We start from the raw sequence: 22,253 nt of genomic DNA on the forward strand, positions 1-22,253 counted from the left end.
AGGGAGGACCCAGTGTGGTCGGTATGAAAACAGGCCAAAACTTCTCATTCGTCGGTAAACACTTCCCATGCCAATAGGTCTTTCGTGTTCTGCAAACCATTCATTTGCAATGGAGCTGGGTCTCTTAAGGCCAATAATCTTAGGCGGCGATCTTCACGGTCTGTTGTTCTACGGCGGCGTCCAGTGCCCCTTGCTCTTTGCGTACGGTCTTCTTGAAGCCATGCCTGACAACACCTAACCACGGTGTCTACACTTTTTTGCACTCTAACTGCAACTTCCCGAAAAGAAAGTCCAGCTTCCCGAAGTCCCATTATACGGCCGCTATCAAACTCAATAAGTTGACGAAATTGTACAGGTCTCCGTTCTCTAGGCATCGTAACCAATCGTAAAGAATGTCAAGAACCACAATCCGCTAAATTTGGATCTTTACTGCGGCTGAAATATTCATTTTTAGATTGTTAGTGAATTTAAAAACAAAAAGTATAAAAACCGGAATCCCCAACTGATAAGGCTAAAAACTTTATCACTTGTTTGTTTCAGTAAGATAAATAAATTACACTAAATTTTATTGAAATAAAATCATTTAAACTGGGTGTTCGGATTTCTATGTCACTTAGTATAATATTATATCAAAAATTGTTAACTGCTTGTACTTCCAAGCAGTATTTAAATATTGTTTCTGGAGGTATTCCCTTATTATGGAATGGGCAAGTAAATAGTAAAGCAAGTAAAGATTTTTTCGATTATCTCTGGAACCACTCATTCGCAAAATCGAGGGATACGACTAAATTGATCCTCTAATTGAGGGCTTTCCTTTGATACATACCTTGATATCGAGTGACGATTCTGCTCATTTTTTCCATATATGTAGTATAATTGTCCGTGGCTTGCAAGGAGATAACACTGAAAAGTGTGGACATATTTAGTTTCAGGTCATTAAATATGAGCTAGAATGATCTATAAGTTTTGAACATTGGAAAATAAATGTTACATAGCTTATTTTTCATCAGTGCTCACATTTATCAGTTGGTACAATTGTTGTTGACCATTGTGACAGCGCCGTACTGTGGGAATCACATTGTAAGAGTGCATCAATGGTTCGTCCTTGACAACAAAAGAAAAACATATTTTCTATATTACAGTACCTGGCCAAGCATTAAAAATTTGCATTTTTTAAAATTAATAATTTTTATCAACATAAATGTTATTATTTTTTCGCATAGCAACATTCAATATAGTGTGGTAACATTATTGTACTATTTTAACGTTGGCAACACCGCCCTATCCGCCATTTCTAGACAGAATTGCGTCCTGTTAACTAGTGTGCATTTTATAACCTCAAACACTGTCTGTGAACGTTTCAATTCTAAACAGTTTTGACCTGAAATTTTATTGCAGAGGTAAGTGATTTATCATTTTTTTTTATTTTTTAGATTATAAACATATACAGTGAAGTTATTGGTATAATTAAGGGTATTATACATTTTTAGATGGGAAAAACGCTGATCTGTCACCAAAACGAGTAGGCCAGGTATTTGGACCCCTAAAAGCTGGACAAATGTCTCAAAATGAAATAGCAGCAATGGTAGGAGTATCAGGAAGTTCTGTAAGGAATATAAAACACAAAATTGCGCCTGGAGTCAGTTTGGATCCACAGCGGAAGACATCGAGTGACTACTTCTAGGACTGTTCGCAAAATAAGCGATATTGGCCTAGTAAAGAGAAAGAAACCACTGCGAATGCTTACCCAGGAGATAAGATATGAAGAAATTTTGTGTTTCACAAAGAACAGTTCGTCGGAGACTTGTCGAAAACAAACTGGTAGCTGGGAGACCAGCTCGAAAGCCAAGATCTACTCCGGCTATGGTATAGCAACGTTTCGAATGGACACAAAAATACACAAACTGGACAGTGGAAGACCGGAAAAAGGTATATTTGTGTTGTTTTGCTTGAATATCAATATTAAAAACTAAAAAAAACATGTGCATTTCTAAAAATTTTGTTGATTTCAGGTCTGCTTCTCGGACGAATCCGTTTTTTCAAGTTTTGACAGAAAAAAACGAAATTTGTTCGGAGACGTCCCAACGAGAAATACAAGCCCAACTGCATTATGCCCACCAACACTCATGGTCAGGTCTGTGGTATCCGGCAAAGGTACAGGCCGTCTCTACGTGGTGGAAAACACGATGAGACGAGACGAGATTTTTGCCACAGCTGCAGGAATGGTTTCCTGTAGAAGAGGAACCCATATTTATGCACATAAGACTAAGAGTATTTAAAACAAAAAAAATTAAAGTTCTTGACTGGCCAGGCAAGTCGCCTGATATGAACGCTATTGAGAATAGGTGGGAACTACTGAAAAGGGAGATTATGAAAAAAAAAAAAAAAAACATTACTAATACAAAGGAGTTACTTGAAACGCTCATATATGAGTGGAATCATAATCCTCACCTCCACTAAACTATTCAAGCCTGTATCGAGAGCATGCCTCAACGTGTTTAAGCTCTTTTAGCAGCCAAAGGCGGATACACAAATACTTTGTAAAAATTATACTTTTTTAATAAATAAAGGTTTTCTTTGTTAACTTTTTTAGTACAGTTTAATTACCTAAGAGTTAACATGCACAAAAAGAACAAAACAGTAATTTTTTTCAAATATATTCATAATCATGAATCATATTGCAAATTTTTCCTTGCTTGGCCTAATAATTTGGTCAGGTAGTGTAGTAAATATATATATTTTTAATGAATACGAATTTTTCAGCAGATAACAATGTTAAACATAATGTTAGGACAGTTCCGCGAGATTTATTTCATGTAGAAAAGGTCCCTTGACAAAAGGAAAGAAACAGTTCTAGATCATTCAAGATGACATAGAAAATTTCTGACATTTCTAGTGACGTTTGAAACATCAGAAAATATATATAAACATAATATGTTGTTGATAGTTGTAATTCAGTTTTTGAAGGTTATAGCCGTCAGTCAGTTACGAGTTGAATTAAGTATTGTAAAAAAGTTAATAAAATAAAAACAAGAAAAAAAAAAAAAAGAATTTGGATTATTTGAACCATCGAGCATAAAGACAAAAGAGGGAATGTAAAGGTAGTGGGGGCAAAAATATTGTTAGACAGGAAATGCCATCTTGAGAGGCCACATTAAACAAGGAAAGAGAGACTCTTTCCTTGTTTAAGAAATCAAATTTAGTTGGGTTATGTTATTGCTGATGTTATTGTTTGTCCCAACTGTCACATGAAAGATTATTTGTATTTTCTATTGAAGTTTTTTAACAATTGTTTCACATTTTAGACTATTATTGTTATTATTTAATTAAAACTTTGTTATGTTCTAGTGTTTAAAAAAGTGTATTATGTAATAGTAATATTATGTAATATAACAAATAAATAGAAAAATTAGAACCCCTACACCACTGTATGATTATTGTGAAGTGTCATGAAATTTAAATTTGGCGCATTCGTATTTCCGGATATGTCCGCCATCAGAGGCCACTTTTTGGTCTCCTTTTCATAACGATTAAATTCCCTCTTTTGTCTTTTTGCTCGATGATTTGAACACACAGAATTTAAAACGATGCACAAAGGCAAAACATGGCGACACATTTACAATAAAAAATAATAAATATTGACCAAAAAAGAAAATTGCTTATGAAAATATCACAAGAAATAGTAGTTTTAGAATTATTCATTTATATGTGCAGTACAACATGCTATGATTTTTTTCCTATTAGACATAATGCTTACGGATATACTTTTCTCCCAGACAGCATGAAAATACTCTAATATTTAAAAATATTTGTAAAATTAAATGAAAGGACATTTACATACCCTGCATAATCTCAACAGAAAGTAATCAAATGTTCCTTTTTGTATTTTTCAGTACATGTCAAAAATTCAACTTTTGTGACAACAAAAATTGTCACCGGTCCCAGGGACTACCATATATACGTGTACAAATATACTCATATCCTCTACCTACAAATCGTAAATTTTAATGCTGAATACGTCATCTGTTTTTCCGTATCTGCTGCTTAACAGTATGATAGATCGGACTAAAGCATCGAAATCATTATTTAGATCCAAATTTTTTTCTGAATATACAGTGTGACCCATTTAGATTAGAAACACCTTTATAAAATTTGAAGGTGTTAACCGATTTTAACCAATTTTTTCTTTATCTATCATGCAATAAAACGTCTATTACGGGATATAATTTATTTACTGAATTTTCCAAGGCATACTATATTTTTCTTAGTTAGATCTAGACACTCTTAATATTTATTTGATTTAGAGTGACTTGAAATAAAAACAGGGGGCTAAAAAGTGCGAAGAATATCGAACAATCAGATCAATGAGCCACATGTTGAAACTGTTTCTTAGAGTCATCCATGGAAGAATTTATAAAAAGTGCGAGGAACAAATATCGGACAGACAGTTCGGCTTCATTAACGCAGTGGGTACCAGAGAGGCACTTTTCGGAGTACAGGTACTGATTCAAAGATGCAGGGACGTTAACTGCGACGTATACGCGTGCTTGATCTACTATGAAAAGGCATTTGACAGAGTTCAACATCAAAAGATGATAAACATTTTAAAAGAAGCAGACCTGGATGACAAAGACCTCAGAATAATTTCAGAACTATACTGGAATCAGACCGCATACATGAAAATTAACGGAGAAGAAACAGATCACATAAAAATACTACGTGGAGTTAGACAGGGATGTATCCTATCGCCGTTGATATTTAATATGTACCCAGAGAAAAATTTTAACGAGGCTCTTTACGGAATAGACGAAGGCATCCTTCTAAATGGTGAAAAAGTAAACAATGTTAGATATGCCGACGACACCATGGTGATAGTAGATAGTTTAGAGGGACTTCAGAGGCTAATGGACAGAATAAACGAGTACAGTCAACATTACGGACTAAACATTAATACCCACAAAACAAAATACCCACGAAACAAATGATTATCAGCAAGGAGAATATAAATGGGGCTCATCTATACATTAATGGGACGCAGATAGAGCGAGTAAAACAGTATTGCTACCTGGGAACTATTATAAACGAACAGTGGAGTAATGTACAGGAAATAAAGTGCCGCATAGGAAATGCAAGAACGGTCTTTAACAAAATGAGCGCCATCTTCAAAACTCACAACATATCCCTAGATACAAAAATGAGACAATTGAGATGCTATGTTTTCTCTGTGTTGTTGTACGGGGCGGAGGCATGGACGCTTACAGACACCACTATTAAAAAACTTGAAGCATTTGAGATGTGGCTTTATAGAAGAATGCTGAGAATATCATGGACAGCAAGGATCACGAACAAGAAAGTTCTAGAAAAAATGAAGAAGGAACCAGAGATTGTGTTTACGATCAAACGCATAAAATTGCAATATCTGGGACACGTTATGAGAAATCAACACCGTTACTCCATGCTGCAGTCTATATTGCAAGGTAAAGTCAAAGGTAAGCGAGGACCCGGTAGAAGGAGAATATCATGGCTGCGGAATTTAAGAACAAGGTTTAAGAAAACCTCAACGGAGCTGTTTCGAGCCGCAGCGAGCAAGGTCATGATTGCCAATATGATTTCCAACATCCGAAACGGATAGGAACCAGAAGAAGAAGAAGAAGAAGAAGAAATAACTATGACAAAAAATTCATTAAAATATATTTATTAATATAGAAGTTACGACAATTCAAAAACCAACTAATTTATGTGTCAAAAAAAAAACATGTATCAACTGACTGTCATAGAAACATAATTTTAGATTAAATCCTACTTGCCTCTAGCAAACAGTATTGCTACCTGGGAACTATTATAAACGAACAGTGGAGTAATGTACAGGAAATAAAGTGCCGCATAGGAAATGCAAGAACGGTCTTTAACAAAATGAGCGCCATCTTCAAAACTCACAACATATCCCTAGATACAAAAATGAGACTTGCCTCTAGCAATCCACCACATAATAGGATATATTTGTGTTAGCGCTAACGAATATTTCTTAGTTGTTAGGGAATACTTAATTTCTGCAAACCCCTGTTGAATTCTTGCAAGAAGTTCGTCTAGATCTCTTCGAGCGGGTTTGGTAAACTTTTTGATTGAAAACTCCCCAAGAAAGAAGTCTAAAATTGTGAGATCTGGGTAGCCAATCTGTCAAAGGACTATCCAATGGTTTGAAAAAATTTTCATTTAACCATTGCTTTTCAGTTCAAGCGTAATGAACAGAACATACATCTAACTGCATACACAATGGTAATTAATATTGTTCTGAAGCTATTTTATTGTGGCATCTTAATGCTACTACTACTACTATCGGTTCACAGCGTTCTCCGACGCCTTCCGACTCATAACCGCCATTCTTCTCTATTTAACCATAGGCCTGGAGGGATTTCTCTTTCCTCTAGTTCTTTTTCAATTCCCTCTCTCCAGCTTCTTCTCGGCCTTCCTCTATTTCTTCTTCCTTGTTGTGTCCACATCAAAATATGTTTCGGAATCCTGTCATCTGGCATTCTCTGTACATGGCCGTACCATATTAACTGTTTTGTTTTTATGTCATCAACTATTGTATGCTTAACTCCCATCATTTCTCGTATTCTCTCATTTGGTATCCGATCTCTTCTTGATTTGCCTGCTGCTCTTCTCCAGAAGCCCATTTCTGTTGCTAGTAACAGTTTTTCTGTTCTTTGTTTTATTGGCCAAACTTCACTGCCATATGTGATTACACTTTTAAGTATTGTGTTGTATATGAGTTGATTGTTCGCTTTAGATATTGTTTGGTCCCACAGAATGCCGTTCATCATGGATATGGCTTTTCTACCCTGTATGTTTCTGTCTTTTATAGCAGCATCGAGTGTTCCATCTTGAGTTATCTGCATAACCAGGTACTTGTATTCATCACAGTGTCTAATTTCTACCCCATCGTCTAATATAATGGACTGCTTTGTCCCTCCAATACACATGGTTTCAGTTTTCTTAACGTTGACTTCGAGACCCCATTTGTTATATTCTTCTATTAGCTTCAGAGTCATGTAACTCAAGATGACTTAAAATAAGTTTATTTTTGAAAAAACAAATTTGTTTTTTGTTACTTGGTGGAAAAATTCTTCTAATAATTTAATTTTATCTGACTCATTCATATTTACAATTCAGACATATATTATACAGCTTTAAAATGATATTCTAACGTTGGGCCAACTGATATGGGAAGGGGTTCGTATCTAGGCTGTTTCTGAAAATTATTCTGAAACATATCAACTTTTCATTCATTAATTTATAGTTTACCTGGCAATATCTCAATAGTACATATATTTTAGCATTTAAGTTACCTTTCCCGAGAGCTGACGATGCACAGAAACTTTTCGCGTGGTAAACCCGTCGTCCAAGGTACAATAAACTGATTGTGAGTAAGTCTAATATTTATTTCTTTGAACTAATTAAATTCAATTTCCAGAAACATTTTTACAAAAATCTAAGATCCGTCTTTTTGTACAGATCTCGACTGAAGTAGTAATGGAGTGAAATAATAAAGATAGTTGCAATTTAGTTAAACAGCGTATTCAACAAAAAAGGTTTATTAAAATTAAGAAAATCATACGATGAAATAAGTTTTCATTATTCTTCTAAAATTGGCACAACTGCTTCAAACTTGTGTATCTTTTAAAAATGTTAATCTATCGCACAATAAATATTTTATAATTCTACAAAAACGTTGTCTTTGTTATTTATTAATTCACAAATGTTTTCATTAAAAAGGAAAATTTGAGTACAACAACCGAATTTCCACTGAACACAATAAAATTAAGTAAGTGACTTGTTCAGAAAATAAAACTAAATATGAGCATCTTGTATAGAAATCAGTTCACATGCATATACTCCTAAATTACGTTGTTTTTTTTTGCAATTTTTTGTTTACTAATTACAACAGGACTTATTCGTACTGGTTGGTCTTATGTCTACTGTCACCCTGTCCACCGGATCGTCTCTTCCGGCCGTTTTCACCAGTATAGCTTCTGCCAGTTCACTGAAAGCTCGTTCTATGTTTATGTTGGCCTTGGCGGATGTTTCCATGAATCTGATGTTGTGTTCACGAGCGATCTAAATCACAAAAAACAGTTGTAAAAATAGAGTTCGGCCATTCCTTTATGAAAATAAAATATAAACACAGGTAAAGAATAAAAAACTAAATATATAATCTAAACAATATGTTAAATAATATAGAATTTGACATCCCAGATTCTAACTTGAGAATTAAAGTACACTCAGATGCAAAGAAACGCAACGGAGAAAATTTTCAAACAGTCAAATTCAAAGTATTTTATGGTGGTTTTTTATCCTAAATTTGAAACATCCTATGGAATAATTCCAGTAGTGGATTTTCGTAAAACCTTGTTTTTAGGTTGCAAGCATGTCTTCTAAGTATTATGTTTTCTGTTTCATGTGAAAATATGAATTGGTTCATTTTTAGGAGCGATATGACTTTGCCGCCCACAATTTACGACTTTTCCTATTATTACCATTATCTTTTGTATTAATTTGTAATACGACGATGGGGTCTGTGGTGGCTGATATCGAACGAATGTCATATCGACATCCCAGACGCACTGTATTTAAATAATGATTAAAAGCAACGACATGATCTTGGTTTTAATGAACAATGATAACAATAACAAAACATAAAAAAACAACTTGAATGTAACTTAATCTAACTACGCAAATAACAAAGAAAAACTACCAAAAAATAACTTAATACTTTGTATTGCCTCCCCTAGCCTCTATAACTGCCTGTACACGTCGGCTCATGCTGTTTATGAGGTTGCGAATATCATCTTGCTGGATGTTTTGCCATTCTTCTAGAGCCATGCGAAGTTCGTTAATTGAGGCTGGTGCGACTTCGCTACCTCTAATATTTCTACCAAGCATGACCCAAACGTGCTCTATTGGGTTCAGATCTGGCGAACACGCTGGCCAGTTCATTTTATTAATACCAACTTCCTCTAAATATTGCGTGACACACATTGCAGAGTGGGGTCGCACATTATCTTGCATTACTAGAAAATCATCGCCGATATATTGAGAAAAGGGTACTACGTGATTCGCTGAAATTTCCTCAATATACCGGTGTGGCGTCAACGAACCCTCAATAAATACCAATTCAGTATGCGCCTCTCGGGATATTCCTGCCCATACCATCACCGAACCCCCTCCATGGAAGCGCACTCCGCAAATCTCTCTCCAGTTCGACGCCATACTCGGTCTATCCCATCTAATGAGTAAAGACAGTATCTCGACTCATCCGTAAAAAGAACATTACTCCATTGTCCTAAATTCCAATGAAAATTTTCCCTGGAAAATTGTAGTCTAGGCACTTTGTGTCTAGGAACTTTGGATATACAGGAGAATGTTGAGAATTCCATGGACTGCCAGGGTCACCAATGAGGAAGTGCTGAGAAGGATGGGTCGAGAAAAAAAAATTGTTAAGAACAATAAAAGTACGCAAGACTGCATACCTTGGACACATGCTAAGGAATGATAAATATAGTCTTCTGCAGGTCATCATGCAGGGTAGAGTCGATGGCAAAAAGGGAATAGTTAGAAAGAGGAAGTCATGGCTGTGAAATATTAGAGACTGGACAAACATGACTGTAGACGAATTATTCCACGTTGCAAAAGACAGAGAAGCTTTTAAAAATGTGGTCGCCAACCTCCGTTAATGGGAACGGCATAGGAAGAAGACGACACTTTGTGCCGTGGAAGAAATTTGGGCCCAGTTGCTGGTCTGCAACTTTGCAAACCAAATTCATATAATTTTCGACGAAAATACACTTACATTATGGCCTCGAACCTCTTGAAGCTGATTTCTTGTTTGCACCGCTGTTAAATGACGATCCCGCAAAGCGTTGACTCGTATAAAACGATCATCTAAAGCGGTACTTTTGCGCTTCCTGCCAATTCCAGCTTGTTTGTTTGAATATAAAACGTTCCATTACCCTTCGGATGGTAGAGCGATGAGTGTGTAGTATTCTATACTAGTCACATATTCATAATTTCCACCAACCATGATCAATCATAGGTAAACAAAATGTAAGTGTCAATATGACATAATGATCAAAGTCATCAAAGCCATCGTCGTATTAAAAATAACTCCAAAATAATGATAATTAAAAAAGTCCTATATTGTGGGTGGCAAATTCATTTGGCTCTAAAAAATGAACCAAGGCATATTTTGACATGAAACAAAAAACACAATGCCAAGGAGACATGGTTGCAACCGAAAAATAAGGTTTTACGAAAATTCGCGAACGGCATTATTCCACAGGATGTTTGAAAGTTAGGATAATAAAACCACGTTTTAATTACCCCATACAATAAGTCAAATATAAAATTTTATCAAAAAACCGACTATACCAAATTAAAATTTATAAATCTATACACAGTGTGCTAAAAAAATCATCAAAATATAATATCATCAAAATATAATAGATAAAAAACTCAATACACAGTGTAAAAGACTAAATAGGTAAGCGAATTTGCAATAGTAAAAAACCCAATGTCCATTATACAAAAAGTTTTTCGAATCATAATTTTTTCAATAGATTTATAAATTTAACAGATACTAAATTCAATAATAGCGAGATAAAACTTTTAGTGACAGATTTAACAGTAACAAATAGCAGTACAGGACTTGATAATGGGGTATAATCCCCTCACTCCCGACGTTTCATTATTCGTCAAGCCATTGAAATTGAACAACGCCCTAATAGCTTAAACACGCGCGATGACGCTAAAAGTTGCCGGAGACATTTCGACCGCAGCTTCAGTGACCCCCTCCCCAACCGATCCCGTTCAGACCATTTCCGCGCATACAGAGAGTATAAAAGCAGCTACACAGGGTAATATCACTCGACACTGAGGAGTAGACAAATTGAAACCTCGCTTGAAGGTTCTCGTATTTCTTGAGAACAAGATACTGGTTGGTCACGAGTGAGGGGAGTAGACATATTGAGACCCCGGACATGAACGGAACCATATCCATCTTGATAATGGCTCCAAAATGGGTGCCGAAACGTCGAGTTTCAAATTCTCAACGCGGTTCTTCCCGAGAACTTAGTAATTTTCATATATATCATCCCATATTTGTAGTTTGATAATTTTTTATGTCTTTTTATAATTTCCTGTCTATGACTTTGCCATTTGTTATTTCCAATTTAGTATTTTCTTAAAATAGTCATAACTTGTAATCTTTTATAAAAACATGACAAGGAGACGTTTAAAATTTTATGCAGTCGCTAACACAAGGTTTCCCATTTTAGTTTTTTTGGCAAATAATAATTTTTTCTCATAAAGATGATGAGTTTGACATACAATTTTCTTCATTAAGTAGGATGAGGGCTGATTCTTTTTTTCATGTCTGTTTCTTTCATGATTATCGATATCTTTCCATTATATCCTGTGCTCGTTGTCCCAGGCATGTTTGCATATGACGGTCTGCCAAAGGCTCTGTTTTTAATTTATGATTTATGCTCTTTGATCTCTCCTGTGTGTTGTTTGTCTTGGTTTTGGACAGAAATCAAAGATCTCAGTGTATAATCAAAGATCTTGTCTTTTTTAATTTTTCTGATAAGCCCTTTACATATGGCATTATTGTCATCTTTAGATATCTTCTTGTGGAGCATTTCTGGATTGATTACGAGCCCCTTCCCATTTCAGTTGGCCCACCTATGGAATTTGCAGTTTAAGTCAATTACCATAAACAACTTATACTCTGCATGTTTTTATAAGTTCCCATATTAATTTATATGGCATTTTTACGCTTGCTACCCTTTTATCAATTTTCTTGGAGTCGTCTAACACCTTTTTAGTTTCTATTGTGTTCGAGAATAACAAATAATATGTCTTAAAAGTTTAAGATAACTTTTTTTTTCAGATTTTTGAACGACTCATTCATTACACATTAAATTTATTTGTCCTTCTCGGAAACTTACACATATTTTATGAATAGATATTATTCATTTACCAACATAAATACAGAAAAACATTTAACATAGATTAACATAGATGTAATTAACAAGATTATGTAGGTTACAATAGGAGAATTGTACAATAAAAATCTTTTCACCAGATTCAGATTCTTATTAATTTTAACAAAAATTGATACAATTTTCCTGTAAATAATGATAAGATTATGATTAACAGTTATAAATGACTTCATCTAGTCTCATTACTATATTTGAATAAAAATGCTTCGATTTTTAACATCTATAAAAGGGAGTGGTCCAATCTTTAATAATTTATTCAACTATAAAATTGTAATTTCATATATTGACATTGGTCTATTTTTATTTTATTTTACCCATTAATATTGGACTAGTAAAGAGAAGTAATATCTAGGGTGCTCGGTAAAAGAAGTAAAGTCCATTTAGTCAACTTTTCAGGAGAAGCAAAAAACGATAAATAATTTTGTTCTGAAGCTAATTAATTGTTATATCTCCTAAATCGCAGTACATAGAATTGTTATATTTACCTATTTTACTTTGTAAATACTAATTTTGAACAAAGTATATATATTTTTAAATAATGCGACTTATATTATTTGAACCACGCGTACCAGATGACTTATACTATTTTGTTCAGCTCAAAAAAGCTGTTGTTTATTAAAAAATAAATAAATAAAACATTTTTATGCAATATTAGTAAAAAAACAAACATATAAGGCATAGAAATAATGTTAAAACGCTTTTGGCAGACCAATGGCTACGTCTCTTGAAGGAGAGCATTACTCTGCGTCAGATGAATCTTCATCATCTGGAATCACATCAGCAGCATCAGTTGTCTTAAATTTTTATAAAAATCGTGAAATACTGGACTTATCAGAGGAAGAAGATCCAAAATGTCCTTTTTCTTCTGCATTGATATAGCAAGAGTGATTTTATACAAATTGCTGGGTACCAACCTAGCATTAGTTTGTCCTCCACAGAGTACGCTTAGCGCCAGAAATGCCTCTTTGTCATCAAGTGATGTTTTATAAAGAATATTTCACCTTTTCTCTTGTATAACGAAACCAGTTCACATCAAACCAATTGAAAGGGTTTTGTAATAAATGGAATTAATTTTTATATGAAAGGACAAGAAAGACGAAAAACTCGTAAAATACTGTATCTGTAAACAAATCCAAATCATGGTAAATGTAAAAATAGTCATAGAACGCATAAACAAAAACCAAGGAACTTTAAATTTACTTAATAAAATAATACAGGGATTTTAGAACACGTTCTAACTCCCGCACTGCAATAAAAACTGCTCAGAATTCTTGAAAGAATTGCGTCTCATTTGCGCACTATTAAGATTCAGAGGCGCCAGGTCTAGCAAAGCATATCAATGCCGCATTTAATAAATCGTTGTTTCGATTGCTTGCTTAAGTTTTCCATTTTTTTCATATGCCTGGACTCTCGCGAACCGAAGGAAAAATGTTAGTAGGCTCAAATCAAGGTTCACGGCTAAAAAAATATAGACTTGGAAGGATACCAACAGAAACTTTTAGATCCGCTAGCTAATTGGATAGCCAAACTACGTAGAGAGACCGAATTTGTTTTCAAATAAGTAAACATCTAATAATTATAATAATACTTACAGTTTCTCCTCTTTCTCTACTAACCACCCTCTTGTCTGTCATATCACATTTATTGCCTAATATCATCTTCTCCACATCTTCATTAGCATGCTAAAAGAATACAGAATTAATATTCATTAAAAATGCCGACTTTCTGCTTAGAAGAATTTGTAAATCAAGTGTAACTGGTATGATTGTAGAAGATAACACTCTCATACGATAAAATAATTAGTTTAATATGCAAAATAAGTAACTACTTTTACTGAAAGTACATTTCTGCGGGTAAAAAGGAACTATGAGAAGTGTGATACAATATGGAAGATCATGGATGACGATAAGTTAACTATAAAACTTATGTGAGGAATGAATTAAAGTAAAAGTAAAGTAAAAATACTTTTGGAGCCTAGATGTAGTTCTCATTTTCTCAACTTAATATAATATGGTCTATATCACCCCTTCCAAGCTGTTTTTTAAATGTCTTTTTAACTCATTCAGACCCTCGGGTCATAATTATGCACAGTTATTTCAGCTAGAATCCATCTTTAAGAAATCTTAAATACTAATGTGAGAAACTTACGTAGATCACTTTAGGAGCCTTTATTTTATTGTTTATTTGCAATGGCGGATGCTCGAAAACCTTCTCATGGTAAGTGAATAAAAATCCAAGAAAATTTGTTTGCTTTTATATAATTTTTAATATTTTATAATTTCATTCTGTAGTAAAACGATAAAAATTTTTATGTTCATGTATTTTGTAAAAAAAAATATTTATACCAATAAAAAATCGGTTTTTATTTGTTGGACATAATTATGAACATAAGGATTTAATTTTTTTGAGCTAAGTACAATTAATATACATGCGCATATTAAAAAAAATATGTATTTTCGTTTTTTACATATTTTTATTTTCAATATGGATTTTATAAGGTGATTTACTAAAGTCTATGTAAATATTTTTATTTTCAGAGAGAAAATACGATTCAGAAAATGAAAAAGATGCAGCTATTTTATTGGAATTACTTTATTCTGTTTCTAATATTGAACTTAGTGAGGAGGATGATATCTTCTCAAGTTAAATAAAAGTTCGTGTAGGTGTTGATAAATTGGGACTTGCCCTTGATAAGTTATCTGAGTCATACTGGAATGAGGAGAAAGATAAAGCTGATATTTCAGAACCCTCGTCAAGCAAGAAATAAGAAGTTCGTGTAGGGGCTGATCACACAGGGCCCACAAAGATGTAAATCCCTCAGTCACACGAGGATGACGAGAACGAATCTGGATCACACGAGGCTGATGAGAACAATTTACCATTTGATGCACCGTCTACTTCAAAAGAAGACAATTGTAATTTTGTATCAATCAAAAAATCTGTAAAATGCTGTCAGAAAGATTTTGAACCTCCAGATTTGGTTTGGAATAAGGAACAACAACCTACCCCTACAACACCCTCAAGTGAAGAGCCTCATGACCCTTTATATATATTTTTTCTAAATATATAGAACAAACAGCAGTTTGAGAAGATGGCCACTTTTACCAATATGTATGTTTTTCATAACGAAAAACTCTGTTCAAAAATACATGTGCAGATGAAATTACAAGTTTATTTGGCTTACACATTATTTCCGGTTGCCTAAAATTTCCAGCAGTTTGTTTATATTGGTACAAAAATTTGCATATCAATAGATTTAGTGAAACAATGGCAGAAGAGCGATTTTTTCAACTTCAATCACATTTACATTGTATAAAAACTTTGACAATCCCCAATAACTGTACCGATAAGTTCTATACAGTAAGTCCTTTGTATGATGGTATCAAAAAACAATGTTTTGAGTTAAAGTTAGAAGAAAACCTATGTATTGATGAACAAATAGTACCATTTGGGGGCCATTTGTCAGTAATTCAATATTCAAAGGGTTAACCTACAACCTCGGGGATAAAAATTGTTGTCTTTGTCTTAAAAACGGTTTGGATTTGGTGCTACAATAATTCTTCATCTTATTACAAAACAGATATTACATATTAAAACTTCTAGATTTCAAAACGAGGTTTGATGAAAGTATAATAAAGGCAAACAAACCAATTTCTCGCATCAAAAGAGGCAGGCCAAGTACTTCAACACCACCCATAGCACGAAATAAATTAAAATATAACTTTGAAGAAACTAGACCAGTTCGAGAAGTTCAATATGACTCTGTTGACCATATGCCCCAACTGGATGAAAAGAAAGAAGGAAAAAAGGTTTAAGCATACCAACGGTAACAAAAAGACTCACTTTTTTGTGATAAATGTAATGTACACCTTTGTATAAAAAAAGACAAACTGCTTTTCTATCAAAAAAATCAGGTCTGAAAAGGTTAAATAAAATAAATAAATATTAGGTTTATACAGGATCAAGCCACAATTGAATAACTGTATGTATATTGCATTAAACAATATATTAATTACACATTTTTTGTTTTTTTTTCCATAAAAATGAGGTATCTTGGTATACAATGGTATACATATGGACTACCAAACTTTTGGAATATTCAGTGATGCTGTAGTTAATAATTTTTAGTAAATTATATCCCCAAAACTCACTTATATCAAATAACAAAATATTTGAAAGTCCCTTCTATATATTACCTGTTAAACGATTAATAGCTTGATAAAAAATTACCCAAAAACAAATATTTTCAGTTTCATATTAAAACTTCTCAAGCTGACGGAATTATAATAAGGAAAGGCGGCGTTGATTATGTAAATATGTTCATCGCTTTATGCACTCGATAATTCCCTCAATTTTGTTTAAGTTATTGTAAAATTGTTGTCCTTAAATGATTTAAAATTGATGTTAAGGCGTTGAGTTTGCACTGAGTATTAAATAAGTAAAAATAGAAATGAATGCACTACCAACAAACAGGATGTACAGTCTTCAATAAGACAGAAGTGATAAAAAATATTAATAGTATATTAAAGATTTCTTTAGAGAATACAGGTAAATAATTAATAACAGAAACAAAAATTGGTGAAAAATATAAAAGATAAAATCATTTTATCTGTCCATTTGTAATAGTCGAATACCCTTGTAAATAGTTTTAAACAAATTAAGGCAATATACTTAACAACAACACAATACTTCCATTATAGCGACAATATATTGGCGACATAATTGTAACAAGTTATTTAATATACCCTTTGCACTTTTATTTATATTTTGGTCCATGGTATTGTCAAGGTTATTGAATTTTATTGTATTCAAGTATCTATTAAGCTCATTTATTGAACAATCAAGAAGTATGTTGCATTGTCAATAAAAAGTACACTGCTCCAAATAAATAACATTTTAAATTAAGAGATAAAAAGAAAAAAGAGTCTTTTTCTTTTTTAACTTTTGAAAATAAATCACATACACAAAAAATTATAATTTTTTATCAAAATTACTTTTTTCTTCTTCGTCATTGATTTTCCATAAATTGTATGTTTTATCTAAATACTATATAAATATATAAACTCTAATTTGGTGGAAAGCCACACATAACCATCTTCATACTCTTTTTGTGCTTCAAAATACAGCTATAAACAAATCTTTAGACTACCAAGACTCTTCCCAACAAAAGAACTATATCTACCCAATAAGATTATGGACATTCAATCAGTATATATACACACATATATATATATATATATATATATATATATATATATATATATATATATATATATATATATATATATATATATATATATATATATATATATACCAAGTGTGTTCGTTCCTACACCAGTGTCAAATGGAGAAATTTCACTCTAACTGCCGCTCATCAAGTTCACAACTATAACGTAAGAAATAGATTCCACCTTAGAGCTACAGCAATGAACACAACTGCAGAACAAAGAAGCATTATGGTAGAAGGAATAAAGTATTACAAGAGAACCATTTTCTAACCTCCTCAGGCTGACATTTTTACATTTGTTTATTTTTTGTTGTTTCCTTTTTTTTATAAATAAGTTTTCTTTCTGTTATATAAATATCAATAATGATAATATCTGTACACCATATACAAGTTGAACCTAATCTTTGGATTAAAACATTCTTAATGTTTTAAAGTTATTATATTAGTTGTTTGTATTATATACTTTTTCTAATTTGACCCACATAGCCTTCGCTCAGGGTCTGTAATTGTATATTTAGCATTTTTTTTGTAAGTGAAATTTGTACTTTCATGGAATAAATAAATAAAATACATACACCACCCCTACTGTGCTTAGGTCATAGTTTAACCTCTTTAGGAGACATTTCACTTTTATCCTTTTGATTCCTGGTTAGTAATGCCTTTTCTAATATTTCTAGTATAGTTTCTAAGTTATATTTCATAAAAGAGCTATCTTGTAGATTCTTGATTTAGTCTGACTGCAAATGTTCAGATTCTTCTTCACTTGAGAAATGGGTTCATTATCTGCTGGATAATATTCACTTTCACTTTCCTTAAGACATTTCCTTAGTTCCTCCTGTGTGAGAATATGTTTTTATCCATTTTTAAACCAACCAAACTGTGCCAACAAATGAAAAACGATACAACCACTTCCATAGAACAGATATAACTATTGGACAAGTGGTTCATAACTCAGTGTCAAATTTTCCTGATGCCATATATTAGCTGCACACAACCAATGCTCCACCTGTTCTGAATGGGTTAAGTTGTAGGTCTATGCAAATAAGACACAAACCACAGAGGCTATCAAAGCATTCCAAAGCAAAATAACCTATGCCATCAATAAAATTCAGTCTGATTTATCAGCTAAAAACTTAAAGGCATCGAACTTTAACATAAAGATCAGAATATTGACAATTTTTGATATAAGCGAAAAAAAAAAAAACAAATTGAAATAGTAGAAATAACTATTTAAGAAGAACATACTGACTTCCACAATTGATACATCCCAATAAAGATTTAAAAATAAAATGAAATGACAAAAAGTGAATGAATTAAACTATGTTTTGGGGGATACATGGAGAGGTAGATCAGCACTGAAATAGAAAGTCAAAGAAAAAAAAGGGGGGGGGGAAGCCCCACACAAAAATTTGTAGTATATCTAACCATGAGGTGTAAAACAATTTGTAATGTTTTTGAGTTATATCATAGTGCACTTTTACACCTGCATATCTCAAAGTTATCAAGATCAAACGACCTGTAATAAAACACATTCTAGTCTGTAGAAATAAAGTGGCAATATTTAGATCATAGGAAAAGTAAGTAAATTGAGTAAAAACATAAATTTGTTTTAATAAACCATTAACTCTCAAATTATTTAAAATTGATCATTTTTTCAATAAAATTTAGGAAAATCTTCAATCACCCTGTACATTTATATATGCAAGTTTCAAAGCTCACTAGAATTCCAGACTAGAATTAAAAATGTAATATTTAAATCATAGGACAAATCTATTATGAAAATATATTTCCATATAAACAAATTCAAATTATGCTTGTTATAAATTTGTTTTGATGAACTGTTAACTCACAGTATCAGATTATTTTATTAAAATTTGATAAAATTAAAAAATGCAAACAATTATGTCAGCATTGATATAAAATATTGACAACAACACTACTTCATCATCCACAATTATACTTTATCATAAAAATTTCCCATTTGTCAATCTCTATATTTATGTTGAATTATGTTTATTAAGATCTTAATCTATTCTATTATCTAATTTCTGATACTCAATATTCATAACGTAGATAGGTATGCTTCATGGCATAAATTAATTGATATTTGGCTTAAAAAAAAAGCAGAAAGGGCATACAATTGATATACTCCAAAATGGAGCCATAAAAGCAGTAACATGAAATAACTTGCATGTAAAAGCTAGTAATAAAAAATAAAAACATTTAAGCAATATCCTATCAAAAGATCTATCATTGAAATTATGATATATTACAATTCCATTTAGAATATCTGCCAATAAAATGGAAACTGCTGATCAGATTATTAGGAAATACTGTATCTTTGATTTTGCTGGCAAAGGAATTAGATATAAATATTATCAGTATCAGAAACCTGGTCCTGCCTTGATAATCAATATTACAAACAGGATATCTAGTCAGAAATGATTACTAAATTTCAGGCTGCTGAAAGACAAAGAAATTTATATTTAACTTTGTTGACAATGAACAAGAACAAAGGAATACAACACTAGAAATTAACACTGGAAAAGATCCTGTGATCTAAAACTAAAACAGAGTAACAAATACAGATATTGAAATACAACTATAAAGTAGTAGGTATGATAGAACAGAAAATATAATTATACTCACCTCATCTATGTTTCTTAACCATTTGACTATATTTTCAAAACTCTTCTCATTGGTAATATCATAAACTAACATAATCCCCATTGCTCCTCTGTAGTAAGAAGTCGTGATGGTATGAAATCTTTCTTGACCAGCAGTATCCCATATCTGCAGTTTGATTTTTTTACCTCTTAATTCAACAGTTTTTATTTTGAAATCTATACCTGTTAAAAAAATTCATTATCCATGTGTACTTGAACATTAAACTTTGGATAATTAATATATTAGACCGGTTTTATAAATCATATTGTCAAAATTTATATAGTTATATAAAATTCTTTAAAAAACTAAATGAGAATCCTAAAAATAAATTACCTATTGTTGATATAAATGTAGTTGTGAATGCATCATCTGAAAATCGGAATAATATACATGTTTTCCCTACTCCAGAATCACCAATTAATAAAAGTTTAAACAATAGATCGTATGTCTTTTTTGCCATTTTTATATAAATTTTTTTTGATTGAAGCCTATCAAAAACATCAAAAATAGATACTGCCAACTTCAAAGACAAGTCACACTGACATTTGTTGGTGTAGGTCACAGAACACGAATATCATAGATTATAAACCAGGCAATTTTTGGCGAGTGAACTCTTAAATTGAAATATATTTCTGCTGTTTTATTTATACGCAGTTATATTTTAGTTAGTTATTAGTTTTTGTGTAATTTAATTATTAATATTGTGAGTTAATATTATCGCACTATTTCATTAGTTACTTTAAATATCTTTAAAAAACCAAAATAAATAAAATATTACCTGCATGTTTGGTTGCATAAGTAAAGAGTTGTAAATAATGAATTGGTTGCACAATGCGTGTCCATTTCAAACAGGTTTGTGGAAATAAATAATAGAGTAACTCTCAATTTATTTTATTAACTTAGGACCACTCTTTTTTTTATTCTATCATTTTACTTTCTATATTTTACTTAGATTTTCTACCTCCATCATCGCTGCCTTAATAATCGGTATCCAATGTGCTAGAGGACCTACTCCTTTGTTTTGTCTATTTCTTCATCTGGAGAATAATAATTTGGCATATTTAACATGTTGGCCGTAGGATTGGCGAGTTTTTGTTTAGTTGCCATACTACCTATTGGTCTGTGGAAAGTATATACATAATTTCCTTCCCACTATAAAACATTGCCATATTCTCTATCTTGGGACGCGTCCTCTAGGTGTTAAGGGCACAGGAGATTGTGGCTCTTAGCCTCGACCTATTTCTTTACTAACGATACCGTTTTGCTTACCTTTTCCTGCCAAACTGAATTACTTTATTTTATTAGTTAGTTAATTATAATTGTCAAGTTCTTAATTTAGAAATAAGTCAACAATTTAAGGACATACTCATTTATTTTTACTGAATGGGTACAGTGTACAATGATTTCTTTTTATAACATTTTTGCAGTCTATACATTTCCATTAATTAGTCTACTGTAACATTTAGACATCGAAGGACTTTTACACATTTATTCTCGATTACTGGAAAATTGGACGATTGTCGGAATAAAAATTTATTCCCTACACACGTACACATTTACTTCGGTTTTCCTTTTTTACATAACGCTTTCAGGTGATAAGATATTTTGCATTGTTGAAGATTCACTATAATAATTATTAAGTTATTTAACAATAATTTTGAATATAACAAATATATGAAAAACTTGGCTGTTTTCAAAAAAAAAAAAAAAAAAAAAATTGACAAGTCAAAGTTTTTATATCTGACGTACGAAAAGTATTTGATTAATTTCTCACAAGTTAGCACCATCGAGTAAAACAGTCGATCTCATAGTTCTTAATTCTTAAATTATTATTTGGGCATTTGATTTTGCACCTGTTTATTAACCTTCAAGTGATAGCAAATCCCAAACGTATAAAAATTTATTTCTTAGCAAATTCCATACTTATTTTTAATCTTTAAACCCCGGGTATTTGGGTTTAGTAAGTTTTAAGACTCTTCTAGACTACTCGCGAAGTTACTCAACGAAGTACTTGGGAAACTTAACGGAAGTAGGTCCCTATACATTCGTTCAACTTCGAGTCCTTTGACTCGGACGCAAAAACCGACCAGTTGAAGTTGCCGAGGCAAGTCGAGGTTGGACGAAATAAGGCGTAGTACCTCTCCACACTATCGTATTTCGTATTAGCCTAAATTCATTCGACTTCGCGAGTAGTGTGGAGCGTACATATAACATTTTTTGCGTTAACTTCTTACTTGATAAAAAATAAGAAACAATGCTTTATCAGACTAAACACAATATATGCACACTCCCTGCATTAC

At 32.4% G+C, this 22,253-nt stretch overlaps 1 protein-coding gene across 1 annotated transcript; it reads right to left on the reverse strand.

Moving 5' to 3' along the window:
• Nucleotides 1-7,579: 7,579 nt before the first annotated feature.
• Rab10 (RAS oncogene family member Rab10) lies at nt 7,580-20,484 on the reverse strand. Its single transcript, XM_072542423.1, has 4 exons — nt 20,287-20,484; nt 19,936-20,135; nt 13,652-13,741; nt 7,580-8,118 (listed from the first exon to the last, which is right to left on the reverse strand). Exons 1-4 carry the CDS (start codon nt 20,411-20,413, stop codon nt 7,936-7,938), a joined length of 600 nt encoding a protein of 199 aa, XP_072398524.1. The 5' UTR covers nt 20,414-20,484; the 3' UTR covers nt 7,580-7,935.
• Nucleotides 20,485-22,253: the final 1,769 nt, after the last annotated feature.

This window comes from Diabrotica undecimpunctata, chromosome 8 (genome assembly GCF_040954645.1).
Source record: "Diabrotica undecimpunctata isolate CICGRU chromosome 8, icDiaUnde3, whole genome shotgun sequence".
Taxonomy (NCBI): Eukaryota; Metazoa; Arthropoda; class Insecta; order Coleoptera; family Chrysomelidae; genus Diabrotica; species Diabrotica undecimpunctata.

What these genes read in the sequence shown, in the direction of transcription:
- Rab10 (XM_072542423.1), bottom strand. Translation starts at nt 20,413, where the DNA reads ATGGCAAAAAAGACATACGATCTATTGTTTAAACTTTTATTAATTGGT. An exon ending in GGTTAAGAAACATAGATGAG is followed by an intron (nt 13,742 to 19,935) that starts GTGAGTATAATT and finishes GTATTCTTTTAG; the next exon opens with CATGCTAATGAAGATGTGGA. An exon ending in GTAGAGAAAGAGGAGAAACT is followed by an intron (nt 8,119 to 13,651) that starts GTAAGTATTATT and finishes TTTGTGATTTAG; the next exon opens with ATCGCTCGTGAACACAACAT.